Source organism: Oncorhynchus keta, chromosome 12, assembly GCF_023373465.1.
Source record: "Oncorhynchus keta strain PuntledgeMale-10-30-2019 chromosome 12, Oket_V2, whole genome shotgun sequence".
Lineage (NCBI taxonomy): Eukaryota > Metazoa > Chordata > Actinopteri > Salmoniformes > Salmonidae > Oncorhynchus > Oncorhynchus keta.
Genome location: NC_068432.1, coordinates 45,589,814 through 45,604,317, shown reverse-complemented (window position 1 = coordinate 45,604,317; position 14,504 = coordinate 45,589,814). Strand labels below are relative to the sequence as shown.

The window sequence follows — 14,504 nt, the reverse complement described above, 5'->3', positions numbered from 1 at the left end:
GATAGAGGTATCACCCTTTCATTCAGTATGGATAGAGGTATCCCCTTTCATTCAGTATGGATAGAGGTATCACCCTTTCATTCAGTATGGATAGAGGTATCACCCTTTCATTCAGTATGGATAGAGGTATCCCCTTTCATTCAGTATGGATAGAGGTATCACCCTTTCATTCAGTATGGATAGAGGTATCCCCTTTCATTCAGTATGGATAGAGGTATCACCCTTTCATTCAGTATGGATAGAGGTATCCCCCTTTCATTCAGTATGGATAGAGGTATCCCCCTTTCATTCAGTATGGATAGAGGTATCCCCCTTTCATTCAGTATGGATAGAGGTATCCCCTTTCATTCAGTATGGATAGAGGTATCACCCTTTCATTCAGTATGGATAGAGGTATCCCCTTTCATTCAGTATGGATAGAGGTATCACCCTTTCATTCAGTATGGATAGAGGTATCCCCCTTTCATTCAGTATGGATAGAGGTATCCCCCTTTCATTCAGTATGGATAGAGGTATCCCATTTCATTCAGTATGGATAGAGGTATCCCCCTTTCATTCAGTATGGATAGAGGTATCCCCTTTCATCCAGTATGGATAGAGGTATCCCCCTTTAGTTCAGTATGGATAGAGGTATCCCCTTTCATTCAGTATGGATAGAGGTATCACCCTTTCATTCAGTATGGATAGAGGTATCACCCTTTCATTCAGTATGGATAGAGGTATCCCCTTTCATTCAGTATGGATAGAGGTATCACCCTTTCATTCAGTATGGATAGAGGTATCCCCCTTTCATTCAGTATGGTTAGAGGTATCCCCTTTCATTCAGTATGGTTAGAGGTATCCCCTTTCATTCAGTATGGATAGAGGTATCCCCTTTCATTCAGTATGGATAGAGGTATCCCCTTTCATTCAGTATGGATAGAGGTATCCCCTTTCATTCAATATGGATAGAGGTATCCCCTTTCATTCAGTATGGATAGAGGTATCCCCCTTTCATTCAGTATGGATAGAGGTATCCCCCTTTCATTCAGTATGGATAGAGGTATCCCCCTTTCATTCAGTATGGATAGAGGTATCCCCCTTTCATTCAGTATGGATAGAGGTATCCCCCTTTCATTCAGTATGGATAGAGGTATCCCCGTTCATTCAGTATGGATAGAGGTATCCCCTTTCATTCAGTATGGATAGAGGTATCCCCTTTCATTCAGTATGGATAGAGGTATCCCCTTTCATTCAGTATGGATAGAGGTATCCCCCTTTCATTCAGTATGGATAGAGGTATCCCCTTTCATTCAGTATGGATAGAGGTATCCCATTTCATTCAGTATGGATAGAGGTATCCCCCTTTCATTCAGTATGGATAGAGGTATCCCCTTTCATTCAGTATGGATATAGGTATCCCCTTTCATTCAGTATGGATAGAGGTATCCCCTTTCATTCAGTATGGATAGAGGTATCACCCTTTCATTCAGTATGGATAGAGGTATCCCCTTTCATTCAGTATGGATAGAGGTATCCCCCTTTCATTCAGTATGGATAGAGGTATCCCCTTTCATTCAGTATGGATAGAGGTATCCCCTTTCATTCAGTATGGATAGAGGTATCCCCTTTCATTCAGTATGGATAGAGGTATCCCCTTTCATTCAGTATGGATAGAGGTATCCCCCTTTCATTCAGTATGGATAGAGGTATCCCCTTTCATTCAGTATGGATAGAGGTATCCCCCTTTCATTCAGTATGGATAGAGGTATCCCCTTTCATTCAGTATGGATAGAGGTATCCCCTTTCATTCAGTATGTATATCAATATAAATAATATTTGTGGAGGTGAATGTTGCTTTCCTCTGTCCTGGTTTCAAAGGGGAAACATCCACCAGCTACGTAGCTAATGGAAGGTGTACAATCCATGGCTACAAAGCTACTGTAGCTAGTTGGCTAACTCTGTCAGTTAGCTGGATGTGCTAGAAAGTAATAGAAACAAGTTGAGAAAACAAAAAAGGTGTTTTATCTTCTGAATCAAATTGTTTCTACAGTCTTGAATGTAGAAGTTCTATTATGTGATCTCCCAGAATAAATACTCTCTCTTTGATAAGAGATGTTCAGGTCGTCTCCGTGGTAACTGGAGACTGTCTGTTGTACATGCCTTCAAGCTACCATACAACTCTTGAATTATTCCCTTAGCAAGGGGAAATTATTCCTTAAGGTAAACCCTCTCTGTCACTCTGATTGGGCTGTCAAATAGAAGTAGAAATCCTGTCTATGAGTGGCAGGTCAGGCTTACCGTAGCTGGACCTGGGACTTGTGTGGTCCCTTGTTAGCCAGCTCCATGGATATGTGTTCCAGCTCAGAGTGGGTCAGACTGAGAGCAGAGAAGTTCTCATCCACCATGGTCCAGTCTCCATCCACCATACTGCTGGTCTCTGTCAGGTCTGTGGCAGAACCGATACTGCACTCCTCCGCTAGGGAGAGAAAGATGGAGGGAGAATGAGGAAGGGAGATAGTTGATGAGGAAGGGTAGAAAGCGAGAGAGATATGGACACTCTACAACACCGTTCAAATTGACACAAACGCAGAACGCCAAATTCATGAGAAATTGAAAGGATTAGAAAAAGCTATAAAGGACAATCAAAATCAACTGGACTCCCCAATTACTGACCAGGAGCTCTATAAGAAACTTCATGCCCTCAAATATAAAAAAAGCATGCAGACCTGATGGCATGCTAAATGAGATGCTCAAACTCACTAGTGTTACATTTGCATTGGCTGTATTAAAACTATTTAATTTGATCCTGAGTGTAGGTTATTGCCCTGATATCTGGACTCATAACCCCAATCTTTAAGAACAGAGAAAGTTGACCCTAATAATTAGAGGCATTTGTGTTAACAGCAACCTGGGGAAGGTTTTCTGTAGTATTATAAATGTATCTTCCTTAAACTTCCTTAATAAGCACAATGTCTTGAGTAAAAGTCTAATTGGATTTATACCAAAACATCGTCCAACTGATCATATTTACACCCTGATAGATAAATATGTCCACCAAAATAATACCAAAATATACACTTGCTTTATAGACTTCCAAAAAGCATTTGATTCTATTTGGTATACAGGACTGTTCTACAAAGTTATTGAAAGTGTTGTAGGGGGTAAAACATGACATAATTAAATAAATGTATACTGGCAATACGTGCGGCATTAAAATTGGGAAGAAAACAACAGAATTCTTAAACCAAAGGCGGGGCCTTCGCCAGGGTTGCAATCTGAGCCCTGCATTCTTCAATATTTACATCAACAAATTGGCCACTATTATAGAAAAATCCTCAGCCTCAGTGTTAGGCTCCACAATTTAGAGGATAAATGCCTGCTCTTCGCAGATGACCTATGCCTGCTGTCACCCACAGCACATGGCCTACAGCAGAGCCTGGACCTGCTGGAGCAGTACTGCCAGACCTGGGCCCTGGCAGTAAACCTCAAAAATACTAAAATAATGATTTTCCAGAGAAGATCCAGATCTCAGGGAATTAGACCAAAGTTGTCAATTGGTACAAAATATATTGAGTACTGCACACCACTACAATTACATAAGTTTAAAAATAAGCTCAACTGGACACCTTAATGAGGCAGTGAATGAACTGAGCGAGAAAGCACGCAGGGCATTCTACACCATTAAACAAATATCGATTAAAATTTGGCTAAAACAATTTGAATGAGTCATTGAACCAATTGCACTTCATGGTAGCGAGGTGTGGGGTCCACTTGCATAACAAGATTTCACCAAATGGGACAAACACCCCATTGAAACCTTGCATGCAGACTTCTGTAAGATTCTCCTACATGTCCAGAGGAAAACTACAAACAATGCATGCATGGCAGAATTAGGCCAATATCCACTAATAATAACAACTCAAAAAAAGAGCAATTAAGTTTTGGAAACATCTAAAATACAGTTACCTCCTCTCATATCATTACCAAGCCCTGCAATGCCAAGAGCTAAGCAAAGAAAAGTGTCCTCTCATCCAGCTGGTCCTGGGGCTGAGTTCACAAACCTGTTCTACTAACCAACTGAAGCCTCAGGACCAGAATATCCAATCAATCAGAATAAAACTAATTACAACACAGTCAAAACGAACAAACGAGAGAGAGAGAGATACACAGACAGAGAGAGAGATACACAGACAGAGAGAGAGAGAGATACACAGACAGAGAGAGAGATGCAGAATTCTGAAAAAATATCCTCTGTGTACAACGTAGAACACCAAATAATGCATGCAGAGCAGAATTAGGCCGATACCCACTAATTATCAAAATCCAGAAAAGAGCCATTAAATTCTACAACCACCTAAAAGGAAGCGATTCCCAAACCTTCCATAACAAAGCCATCGCCTACAGAGAGATGAACCTGGAGAAGAGTCCCCTAAGCAAGCTGGTTCTGGGGCTGTGTTCACAAACACAACCCACAGAGCCCCAGGACAGCAGCACAATTAGACCCAATCAAATCATGAGAATACAAAAAGATGTTTACTTGACACATTGGAAAGATTTTACAAAAAAAAACACGCAAACTAGATTATTATTTGGCCCTACACAGAGAGTACACAGCGGCAGAATACCTGGCCACTGTGACTGACCCAAACTTAAGGAAAGCTTTGACTATGTACAGACTCAGTGAGCATAGCCTTGCTATTGAGAAAGGCCGCCGTAGGCAGACATGGCTCTCAAGAGAAGACAGGCTATGTGCTCACTGCCCACAAAATGAGGTGGAAACCGAGCTGCACTTCCTAACCTCCTGCCAAATGTATGACCATATTAGAGAGACATATTTCCCTCAGATTACACAGATCCAAAGAATTTGAAAACAAATCCGATTTTGATAAACTCCCATATCTACTGGGTGAAATACCACAAGGGCAACCAGTGAAGAACAAACACCATTGTAAATACAAGCCATATTTATGTTTATTTATTTTCCATTTTGTACTTTAACCATTTGCACATCGTTACAACACTGTATATATACATAATATGACATTTGTAATGTCTTTATTCTTTTGGAACTTGTTTTTTTCACTTTTGTATATCATCTACTTCACTTGCTTTGGCAATGTAAACTTATGTTTCCCATGTCAATAAAGCCCCTTGAATTGAGAGCGTGAGGGAGAGAGCGGTAGAGCGCGAGGGAGAGAGAGGTAGAGCGCGAGCGAGGTAGAGAGCGAGCGAGAAAGAGAGGTTGGTAGAGAGTTCTCTGACTACATCTCAGTGAAAGAGAGTCTCAGCTGTTCCTATCTTCTGATGAAGACTACTTACTTTTGTTGGTTAGTGGAGAGAGGAAGGCCTCCTGTGTCTTTGGCCCCCCGTGGGACAAGGCAGTGTCCATCTCTGTAGGCTCTGTAGGTCCAAGAGCCCCCAGCCCGTCGAGCCAGGTGTGGTTGCTGTTGCGTGCTGCGGCCTGCGGGGGCGCTGTGTCCATGTCACTGTTCAACAGGCTGTCTGCTGACTGGGACTTCAGTAGATGCTGGCTCAGCACTAGAGGGAGGGAGGGAGGGAGGGAGGAACAAACAGGGTCAGATTTAATTGAATGATAAAAATAACACTTAATACAAATACGACATGAGAAAAAAATGCACTCAGTCACGAAGTTTGCATACACCCAATGAGTCAGAGGGTGAGGGGGACAGTCATTGCTGAGGACAAAAATGCATTGCAAACACAGACGGACAGAGCCCCTGTAGCACCAGCAGTCACACACACTTTCAGAAGTATTCCAATTACCTCAAAACACACACACACACACACACACACACACACACACACACACACACACACACACACACACACACACACACACACACACACACACACACACACACACACACACACACACACACACACACCTGTCCTGCGGTGTCCGTTCTTGAAAGGCGAGCTGATGGAGCCGGCTGGGGTGACAGGAAACGGCCACAGGAAGTCCTTGTGTAGACACTTCAGCGCCATGACAAAATCATCAACCCGCGCCACCCGCGTGCGCTCGTGGCACAGCCAGCCAATCAGCTCGAAACCCAGCTGGGCAGAGAAACAACCCAGCTCTTTCAGTCTGATGTGCTCAAGGAGGTGGCGGGCGTGACGCCTCAACATCATGTCTATGTACATGTTCTCTGCACAATCACTGTCCTTAGACCACCTCTCAGACCTAGAGGAGGAGGGAGAGATGTGTTATAGCTATGAAGAGAAAGGCCTATAGTACATACACTGCTTTACCAGAGTATAGCTCAATTCCATCCAACTTTCAGTCAGTCCAGGAAGTGATTGAACTCTAATGAGCCGACAGGAATAAAATAAAATAAATGGAACTGACCAACTCCGTGGGGTCCGTGTACTGAGCCCAGAAATGATTGGGAAGAGGACAATCCCTCTCAGTACACATTAGATCAGCCTTTCTGACAGAATGGGTCACAACATGTCAGAGTATATTTATAATTATTTAATTGATTACTGGAATTGGTTTGGCCAAGTGCAACAGAGCTCTCTGCTTAGCAGCGGTGCCGGTTTGGAACAGCGGCGCCGGTTTGGAACAGCGGTGCAGGTTTGGAACAGCGGTGCCGGTTTGGAACAGCGGTGCCGGTTTGGAACAGCGGTGCCGGTTTGGAACAGCGGTGCAGGTTTGGAACAGCGCTGCCGGTTTGGAACACCGGCGCCGGTTTGGAACAGCGGTGCCAGTGGGAGGAAGATGCGTGTTGCTGCAGCAGTGGCATTCAGCAGCAGATGAGCAGTCATCATTCTCACTCAACGCTGTCATCAAATGGACTCAAGCTGGCCACAAGTTCTGACTGAGCTCAATCGTCATGAAATGCAAATACAACAATTTGTTTTTCTCGCTTGGATTCATACAAACTTTGTGAAATAACGAGGAGTGCCAACAATGTGTTTTGGCGGGGAAGTGCTTAGTAATGAGTCTCAAAACGAACAAATTAAAACAACTAAAAATCCACAGCATGACGGTAAACCTAGGGAGTTCTTTCAGAACAGGGCCGAAAGCTTCAGGAAACAGTGCTTCGACAGTGGAAAAGTCCGTCAGCTAGCAAGACGTTGTAATTTAGCAGGTGATAAGCATCAATAAGGGAGTACTCTCCCTCATAGATGTGAGTTTCTCTTTCAAACAATCCCCTGGCCTTACACACAGCTAATAGCTAGCTAGCTAACGTTAGCCAAAGCAAGCTAGCTCGTGACTGATAGTTCAGTACAGAATAAGTTATCAGGCCTACTGTACATCTTACTGTAGAAATTATTGTTGAAAACAAGTCTAGGTTGGAACTGTTGCTGTTAAAATACAAGTCATCAGTTTCATTCTGAACTGGAATAAACTGATTGAAGCAAGATGTTTTTTTGAAGAGTTCTGGGTTGCTCATCTACAGCAGGAAGTGGTCTCCTGCCTGACTGAGAAAGCAGTAGATGTTCTGATCTAGTTTGCGAGTCAGGGTTCCTAACTCTGGCATACTTTAAAAACAAGTACAGAAACAGACTCCATGCTGAGTCTGAGTCTCCTTACTGTTGCACTGTAAAAAACTGAGCCCAGAATAGACATGCTTGTTGAAAACGTCAACTTGTGTGATTTGGTCAATCAGTTCATTATAAAACATATTGATTGTATTTTAACAGCTACAGTACCAACCTAGGGATGTAATGGTGTTTTTAATGGGTAAAATAAACATGAATAGATATTTATATGGGTATTTCATTGTTTTTTGTCTGTATTGCATTGTTGTTGTTTTAGGCATAATGGAAATGAAATGTACCAATATTTACGTATAGTTGCATATTTTCCTAAGCTTGGGTCCCAGGAAAACACAGAATTTCTAATTTGAGTCCAAGGCTGAAAATGTTTAATAACCCCCTGCACTCAACAAACAAAAGCTGCCTTTGGATCATATGATTACTAAAGAGAGGAGATGTCAAATAAAGTGTGTGTGTGTGTGTGTGTGTGTGTGTGTGTGTGTGTGTGTGTGTGTGTGTGTGTGTGTGTGGCGTACCCCTTAGCAGAGGGCCCAGAGGGCATGCTGAAGGTCTTCTGTAGGTTAAACTTCCCAGCAGCGATGCTGTCAGCTGACGGAGACAGACTGATGCTGCGATTCCTGAAGAACTCAAAACCTCCCGTCGAACTGGGTTCCTGTTGAGAGGACAGATCATTATCAGCGAGGAAACTCATCCAGTAAGCCTCTGACACGGCAGGGTTTCTGCACACATGTAAATGCACCATATAGCCAGTTATGGGTATCTATATCCAATTATACAGAGGAGGAGGCAGTAGCCTCATAGCAGTCTTTCATTTATACAGTGTTTTTAGACCATCTCAACCATTACCCCATAGATAACACTAAAGCATTAAGAGGTTTCGCTCTAACATAACATGTCAGAATGTGTGAAGGTGTGACAAACACAGAAAGAGAGAGAAGAGTAGAGAGAGGTAGAAGACAGAAAGAGATTATGAATTTGTTCCTTCCTGTACCTGAGTGGTTGGTGTTGGGGGTGGGGTCTCCATCTCTCCAGAGCCAATGGCCTTGAGGAATCGGATCATGTGACGACAGAGGTCCCACTTGCCCTGCTCCAGAGCCGTGTTGAAGAGTAGTGTAGCGTGTTGCCTGCTCACTGCTGGAACCTCCATGTTCTGGGGACAACAGTCACATTATCAATACAAGCCTTTTAACTACTTAAAACCCTTAACCCTGGCTCCATCCCTAACCTTAACCCTGGCTCCATCCCTAACCTTAACCCTGGCTCCATCCCTAACCTTAACCCTGGCTCCATCCCTAACCTTAACCCTGGCTCCATCCCTAACCTTAACCCTGGCTCCATCCCTAACCTTAACCCTGGCTCCATCCCTAACCTTAACCCTGGCTCCATCCCTAACCTTAACCCTGGCTCCATCCCTAACCTTAACCCTGGCTCCATCCCTAACCTTAACCCTGGCTCCATCCCTAACCTTAACCCTGGCTCCATCCCTAACCTTAACCCTGGCTCCATCCCTAACCCCAATACCAGTCACATTTCTAAATAAATGTTTGCCTCTGGTAATTAGGATGAGACAGGGGAGTATGTTAACCTGTAGTATAATGAGATAGGATGCAGCGGTGTCCAGGTCCTGGGCCATCAGACATTCCTCAAACAGATCCTTGGGGTTGCCCACGGCAGCAAACAGGTAATTCCACAGGGCAAACTCTGTCTTCCTGGCGCAGTGCACGATGGTCTGGAGCAGAAACACACAGGCGCAGCTACATTAGACACACAGTCACTATATAGCGCACTACTTCTAACCAGAGCCCTATTGGCCCAGAGTAGCTGCTGCTTTACCAGTAGCTAACTAACGGGGATACTAATATAATACTACGAGCCCAGGTCAAAACTAGTGATGTAAATTACTTAAGTAAAAATACTTGAAAGTACTACTTAAGTAGTTTTTTAGGGTATCTGTACTTTACTATTTATATTTTGGCCAACTTTTACTTCACTACATTCCTAAAGAAAATTACATACTTTTTACTCCATACATTTTACCTGACACCCAAAAGTATTCGTTAGATGTTGAATGCTTAGCAGGACAGGAAAATGGTCCAATTCACACACTTATCAAGAGAACAACGTTGGCCATCCCTACTGCCTCTGATCTGGCGGACTCACTAAACACAAACGCATATTTTATCAAATGTCTGAGTGTTGGTGTCTGCCCCTGGCTATCTGTAAATTAAAACAAACAAGAAAATGGTGCCGTCTGCTTTGCTTAATATAAGGAATTTGAAATGATTTATACTTTTACTTTTGTTATAGAACCAAATACTTTTACTGGGTGACTTCCACTTTTACTTGAGTAACTTTTACTAAAGTATGATTGGGTACTTCCACCACTGGATAGGATGCTAATGGGGATCCTGATAAAACACTATGAGCCCAGGTCAGACTACTGTACACAAGATCAGTAATTACCATGACCTTGAATGTCCTAGACAAGGAAACAACATTCAGCAGCTCACAGATCACTACACCTGTACATAGCCCACCTGTACATAGCCCACCTGTACATAGCCCACCTGTACATAGCCCACCTGTACATAGCCCACCTGTACATAGCCCACCTGTACATAGCCCACCTGTACATAGCCCACCTGTACATAGCCCACCTGTACATAGCCCACCTGTACATAGCCCACCTGTACATAGCCCACCTGTACATAGCCCACCTGTACATAGCCCACCTGTACATAGCCCACCTGTACATAGCCCACCTGTACATAGCCCACCTGTACATAGCCCACCTGTACATAGCCCACCCCCATATAGTTAATTATTTATTTATTTTTGCTCCTTTGCACCCCAGTATCACTACTTGCACATTAATCTCTCCAGTGTTTAATTGCTAAATTGTAATTATTTTGCCTCTATGGCCTATTTATTGCCTTACCTCCCTAATCTTACTACATTTACACACACTATACACTTTTCTACTGTATTATTGACTGCACGTTTGTTTACTCCATGTTCACTCTGTGTTGTTGTTTGTGTCGCACTGTTTTGCTTCATCTTGGCCAGGTCGCAGTTGTAAATGAGAACTTGTTCTCAACTAGCCTACCTGGTTAAATAAAGGTGAAATATATATATATTTTTTAATGAACCACTTGATCAACGTCTCCCTCTCTGTTACCTGGAGGAACAGGGGGAACTCTGTGATGAACTTGGCCACGGTGGGTAGCAACGGGTCAGGGATGGGCTCCCGGGAGGTGGCCTCCTCCTCCAGCACCACGTGGACCATGAGCTCCATGACGTGGGGGAAGTAGGGGAGAGCTGCGCAGGACTGGGCCAGGAGAAGGGCCTGCTCCCCCAGGTTACGGACCAGGAGTTGCCTCAGGATGTGGTGGAGGTAGATCTGGGAAGTCCTCTCCACCGTGCAGTAGGGGAACAACCCCTGTAGGGACTCCCGGCCCTCTCTGGGACCCTGCAGAAAAATACACAAAAAACACAACATTTTTAAAACTTTTTTTTCTACAAATGTAACCTTCACAGGCTACTACTATTATTTATCTCTTAACCTTGCAAACAATGGTTTGCAATTTGCTGAAATTGCTGCTGGCCTGGCTGCTGCCTGTGCACGAGCTGAGCGCCTGCTGCTGACGTCACTCACAATGCACCTCTGCGGCCAGGAACGTGTTGTGACTGTGTGTGTGACGGAGAAAATAGTTTTTGTGTCATTTAGAAGGAAAATACATTTTAGAGTTTGAGTCACTTTTCAAAAGTCGCTAAAAGTTAAAAACACATTTGTAAAAGTAGCTAAATTTGTTGCTAGGTGCTGTTTGGGAAGAAAAAAAAAGGTTGCCAGGGTAGTTTTCATTTTTTTTTTTTTTTTTTAGGTTGCCAGGAAAGTCTGAAAAGTAGCTAAATTTAGCAACAAAATTGCTAAGTTGGCATCACTGCTCATTAGATGCACCCAGGCCCAGGGAATGCTCCTACTATAATACAATACAATACTCCTCTCTACCTGCAGGCTGTCATAGACCACAGTCTCGTTGGAAGCTCCCAGAACCAGAGCATCTTCAAACAGCACAGCCAGGGGATAGATGTTGATGTGGAAGGGCAGCATGATGCGACGGGACAGGAAGGAGTGGGGCTTACGATGGTCACGAGGGAACAGGGGGAGCCACACCTTCAGATAACAGAACATAAGACAAGGAAACAGGTTTGTCAAATCATTGCAGCCAGCAACGGTCACAAAAGACAACATTTAGTTGAGTTAATTTATTTGGCCATTCACAGACAGGACATCAACAGAAGTAGTAAAACCAGATACCTTCATCCCAGCCTCTCCACACGACAGCCACAGAGCCTCCAGTAGGTGACGCTTCTTCCTGTTACTACGACACGTCGTCCACACATTCTCTACATACTGGGCCAGAACCACTGGAGGACAGAACGGCAGCTGGAGGGAGAGAGAACATAACAACCTCTCACACACAACATAACGTACCCTGTATGATTTTAAATTTTTTATATATTATTTTACCTTTATTTAACTAGGCAAGTCAGTTAAGAACAAATTCTTATTTTCAATGACGGCCTTGGAACAGTGGGTTAACTGCCTTTTCAGGGGCAGAACGACAGATTTGTACCTTGTCAGCTCGGGGTTTGAACTCGCAACCTTCCGGTTACTAGTCCAACGCTCTAACCACTAGGCTACCCTGCCGCCCCAATGATACCAATGAATGAATCAATAATGAAGTGACTGGTTGCTGGGTGTAATGACTCCATTCTAATGTCAGATAAATTAGAACACATTGTGATATTGTTGTATGGTGGTATTGAACATGTTGTGTTTTGGTGGTGTAGAGATGTTATATGATGTACTGTTTTATCTTTAGCTCATTCAGTACAAACATAGTTCACTGTTTTATATGTAATTTGGTGTGTTTGGACCCCAGGAAGAGGAGCAGCTGCCCTGGCAGGAACTAATGGAGATCCACAATAAAATACAAATACTAGGGGGAAGGCTTTGGGTCAATTACATTTCAACTCAGGAAGTACACTTGACTGAATTGAAATGGAATTGACCCCAACCCTGCTAGGAGGTGGATAGAGGATGTGACCGGAACCTTCTCCAGTAGCTGGGGTCCAGAACGGTCTCTCTGTAGCATGATGAGCTGGCCTGCCAGGTTCAGTATGATGCTGTCTGCCATACAGGTCTGTCACGGGCACAGAGGGACACACAAACATGAATACATTTACATCTTTTAGCTGTTATCCAGAGCGACTCGCTACATAAACTAAACTCAGCAAAAAAAAAGAAACATCCCTTTTTCAGGGCCCTGTCTTTCAAAGATAATACGTACAAATCTAAATAACTTCACAGATCTTCGTTGTAAAGGGTTTAAACACTGTTTCCCAATGCTTGTTCAATGAACCATAAAGAATTCATGAACATGCACCTGTGGAACGGTCGTTAAGACACTAACAGCTTACAGACGGTAGGCAATTAAGGTCACAGTTATGAAAACGTAGGACACTAAAGAGGCCTTTCTACTGACTCTGGAAAAACACCAAAAGAAAGATGCTCTGAGCGTGATCGCGGTCTCTGGGGGTACGGAGATGAGGTTGTGTGTCTGTGTTTGCGTGTGTGTGTGTGTGTGTGTGTGTACCTGCTGTGGGGCTTTGAGCGTGATGCCGGTCTCTGTGCGTACGGAGGTGAGGGTGACTGACACCACCAGGGCAGGATGAGGAATGTAGCGAGACATGGACACCTCCTGAAGCAGCTCAACACTGGCTGATGGATTGGGTCTACAGAGAGAGACACACACATTCTCTGTATTGGCCAGCTGTAGAGCTTAACCCCAGTTAAGGCCACAACCAATGTTATGAAACTTCCTTTTGGACTGTAGTAGGTTACTGTGACATCTTGTTCATCTTACTTCCTTATTTGTGTAAATGGTGTCTTTATTGCTCTTTCCGTATCGACACTGGTCCCATGTTTCATGAGCTGAAAGAACACATCTCATCATGTGATAGGTATTACTGGGGTTTCCCCCACAAAGTTATTTTCACAACACTACTGATTACTGTCTGAGACCTTCTGTGTCAGGTGACATTCAGTACCTGTCCTGTCTGCTAGTAACGTTGTGTGTGAGTGTGAGATAGTTCTTGTTGAGTATGAGTGGGTGTGCGTGCCTGTGCCTGTCCTAAGCATGCGTGTACCACCCTACCCGTCATGTCTCCTCTCCATGCTGTAGAGGCAGATGGAGCAGTCTGCTCTGAAGAGGATGATCATGTCTCTGAACACGTTGAGCAGCAGAGTGTCAGAGTGCAGCTTGGTGACGGAGGAGAAGGTGTTATCCAGGTTAGACGACCGCAGGTACAGACGCAGCTAGCCAGGGAGACACACAATCATTACATCTACTGTATAGATCTACCAACCATGTAGAGACACAGCTAGCCAGGGAGACACACAATCATTACATCTACTGTATAGATCTACCAACCATGTAGAGACACAGCTAGCCAGGGAGACAACCATTACATCTACTGTATAGATCTACCAACCGTGTAGAGACACAGCTAGCCAGGGAGACAACCATTACATCTACTGTATAGATCTACCAACCGTGTAGAGACACAGCTAGCCAGGGAGACAACCATTACATCTACTGTATAGATCTACCAACCGTGTAGAGACACAGCTAGCCAGGAGACAACCATTACATCTACTGTATAGATCTACCAACCATGGAGACAACCATTACATCTACTGTATAGATCTACCAAGGAGACAGCTAGCCAGGAGGACCATTACATCTACTGTATAGATCTACCAACCGTGTAGAGACACAGCTAGCCAGGAGGACAATCATTACATCTACTGTATAGATCTACCAACCGTGTAGAGACACAGCTAGCCAGGGAGACAACCATTACATCTACTGTATAGATCTACCAACCGTGTAGAGACACAGCTAGCCAGGGAGACAACCATTACATCTACT

General features: G+C 43.9%; 1 protein-coding gene across 21 annotated transcripts in view; it reads right to left on the bottom strand.

The window, feature by feature from the left end:
- The window catches only part of LOC118391625 (guanine nucleotide exchange factor subunit RIC1-like), a 120,402-nt gene that overhangs the window by 9,186 nt on the left and 96,712 nt on the right, over window positions 1-14,504 (bottom strand). For all 21 annotated transcript variants that reach the window (XR_008061219.1, XR_008061221.1, XR_008061222.1 and 18 more), the window contains 12 exons: window positions 13,728-13,888; window positions 13,167-13,305; window positions 12,624-12,713; window positions 11,825-11,953; window positions 11,516-11,680; window positions 10,685-10,975; window positions 9,092-9,235; window positions 8,498-8,656; window positions 8,022-8,158; window positions 5,889-6,184; window positions 5,302-5,520; window positions 2,281-2,458 (listed from right to left, as the gene is read on the bottom strand). Coding sequence is in view for 3 of the 21 variants with exons in the window: in XM_052458463.1 (XP_052314423.1) it covers window positions 2,281-2,458; window positions 5,302-5,520; window positions 5,889-6,184; window positions 8,022-8,158; window positions 8,498-8,656; window positions 9,092-9,235; window positions 10,685-10,975; window positions 11,516-11,680; window positions 11,825-11,953; window positions 12,624-12,713; window positions 13,167-13,305; window positions 13,728-13,888 (2,108 nt within the window). In the remaining 18 variants the exon portion in view is untranslated. The remainder of the gene's footprint in view (window positions 1-2,280; window positions 2,459-5,301; window positions 5,521-5,888; window positions 6,185-8,021; window positions 8,159-8,497; window positions 8,657-9,091; window positions 9,236-10,684; window positions 10,976-11,515; window positions 11,681-11,824; window positions 11,954-12,623; window positions 12,714-13,166; window positions 13,306-13,727; window positions 13,889-14,504) is intronic.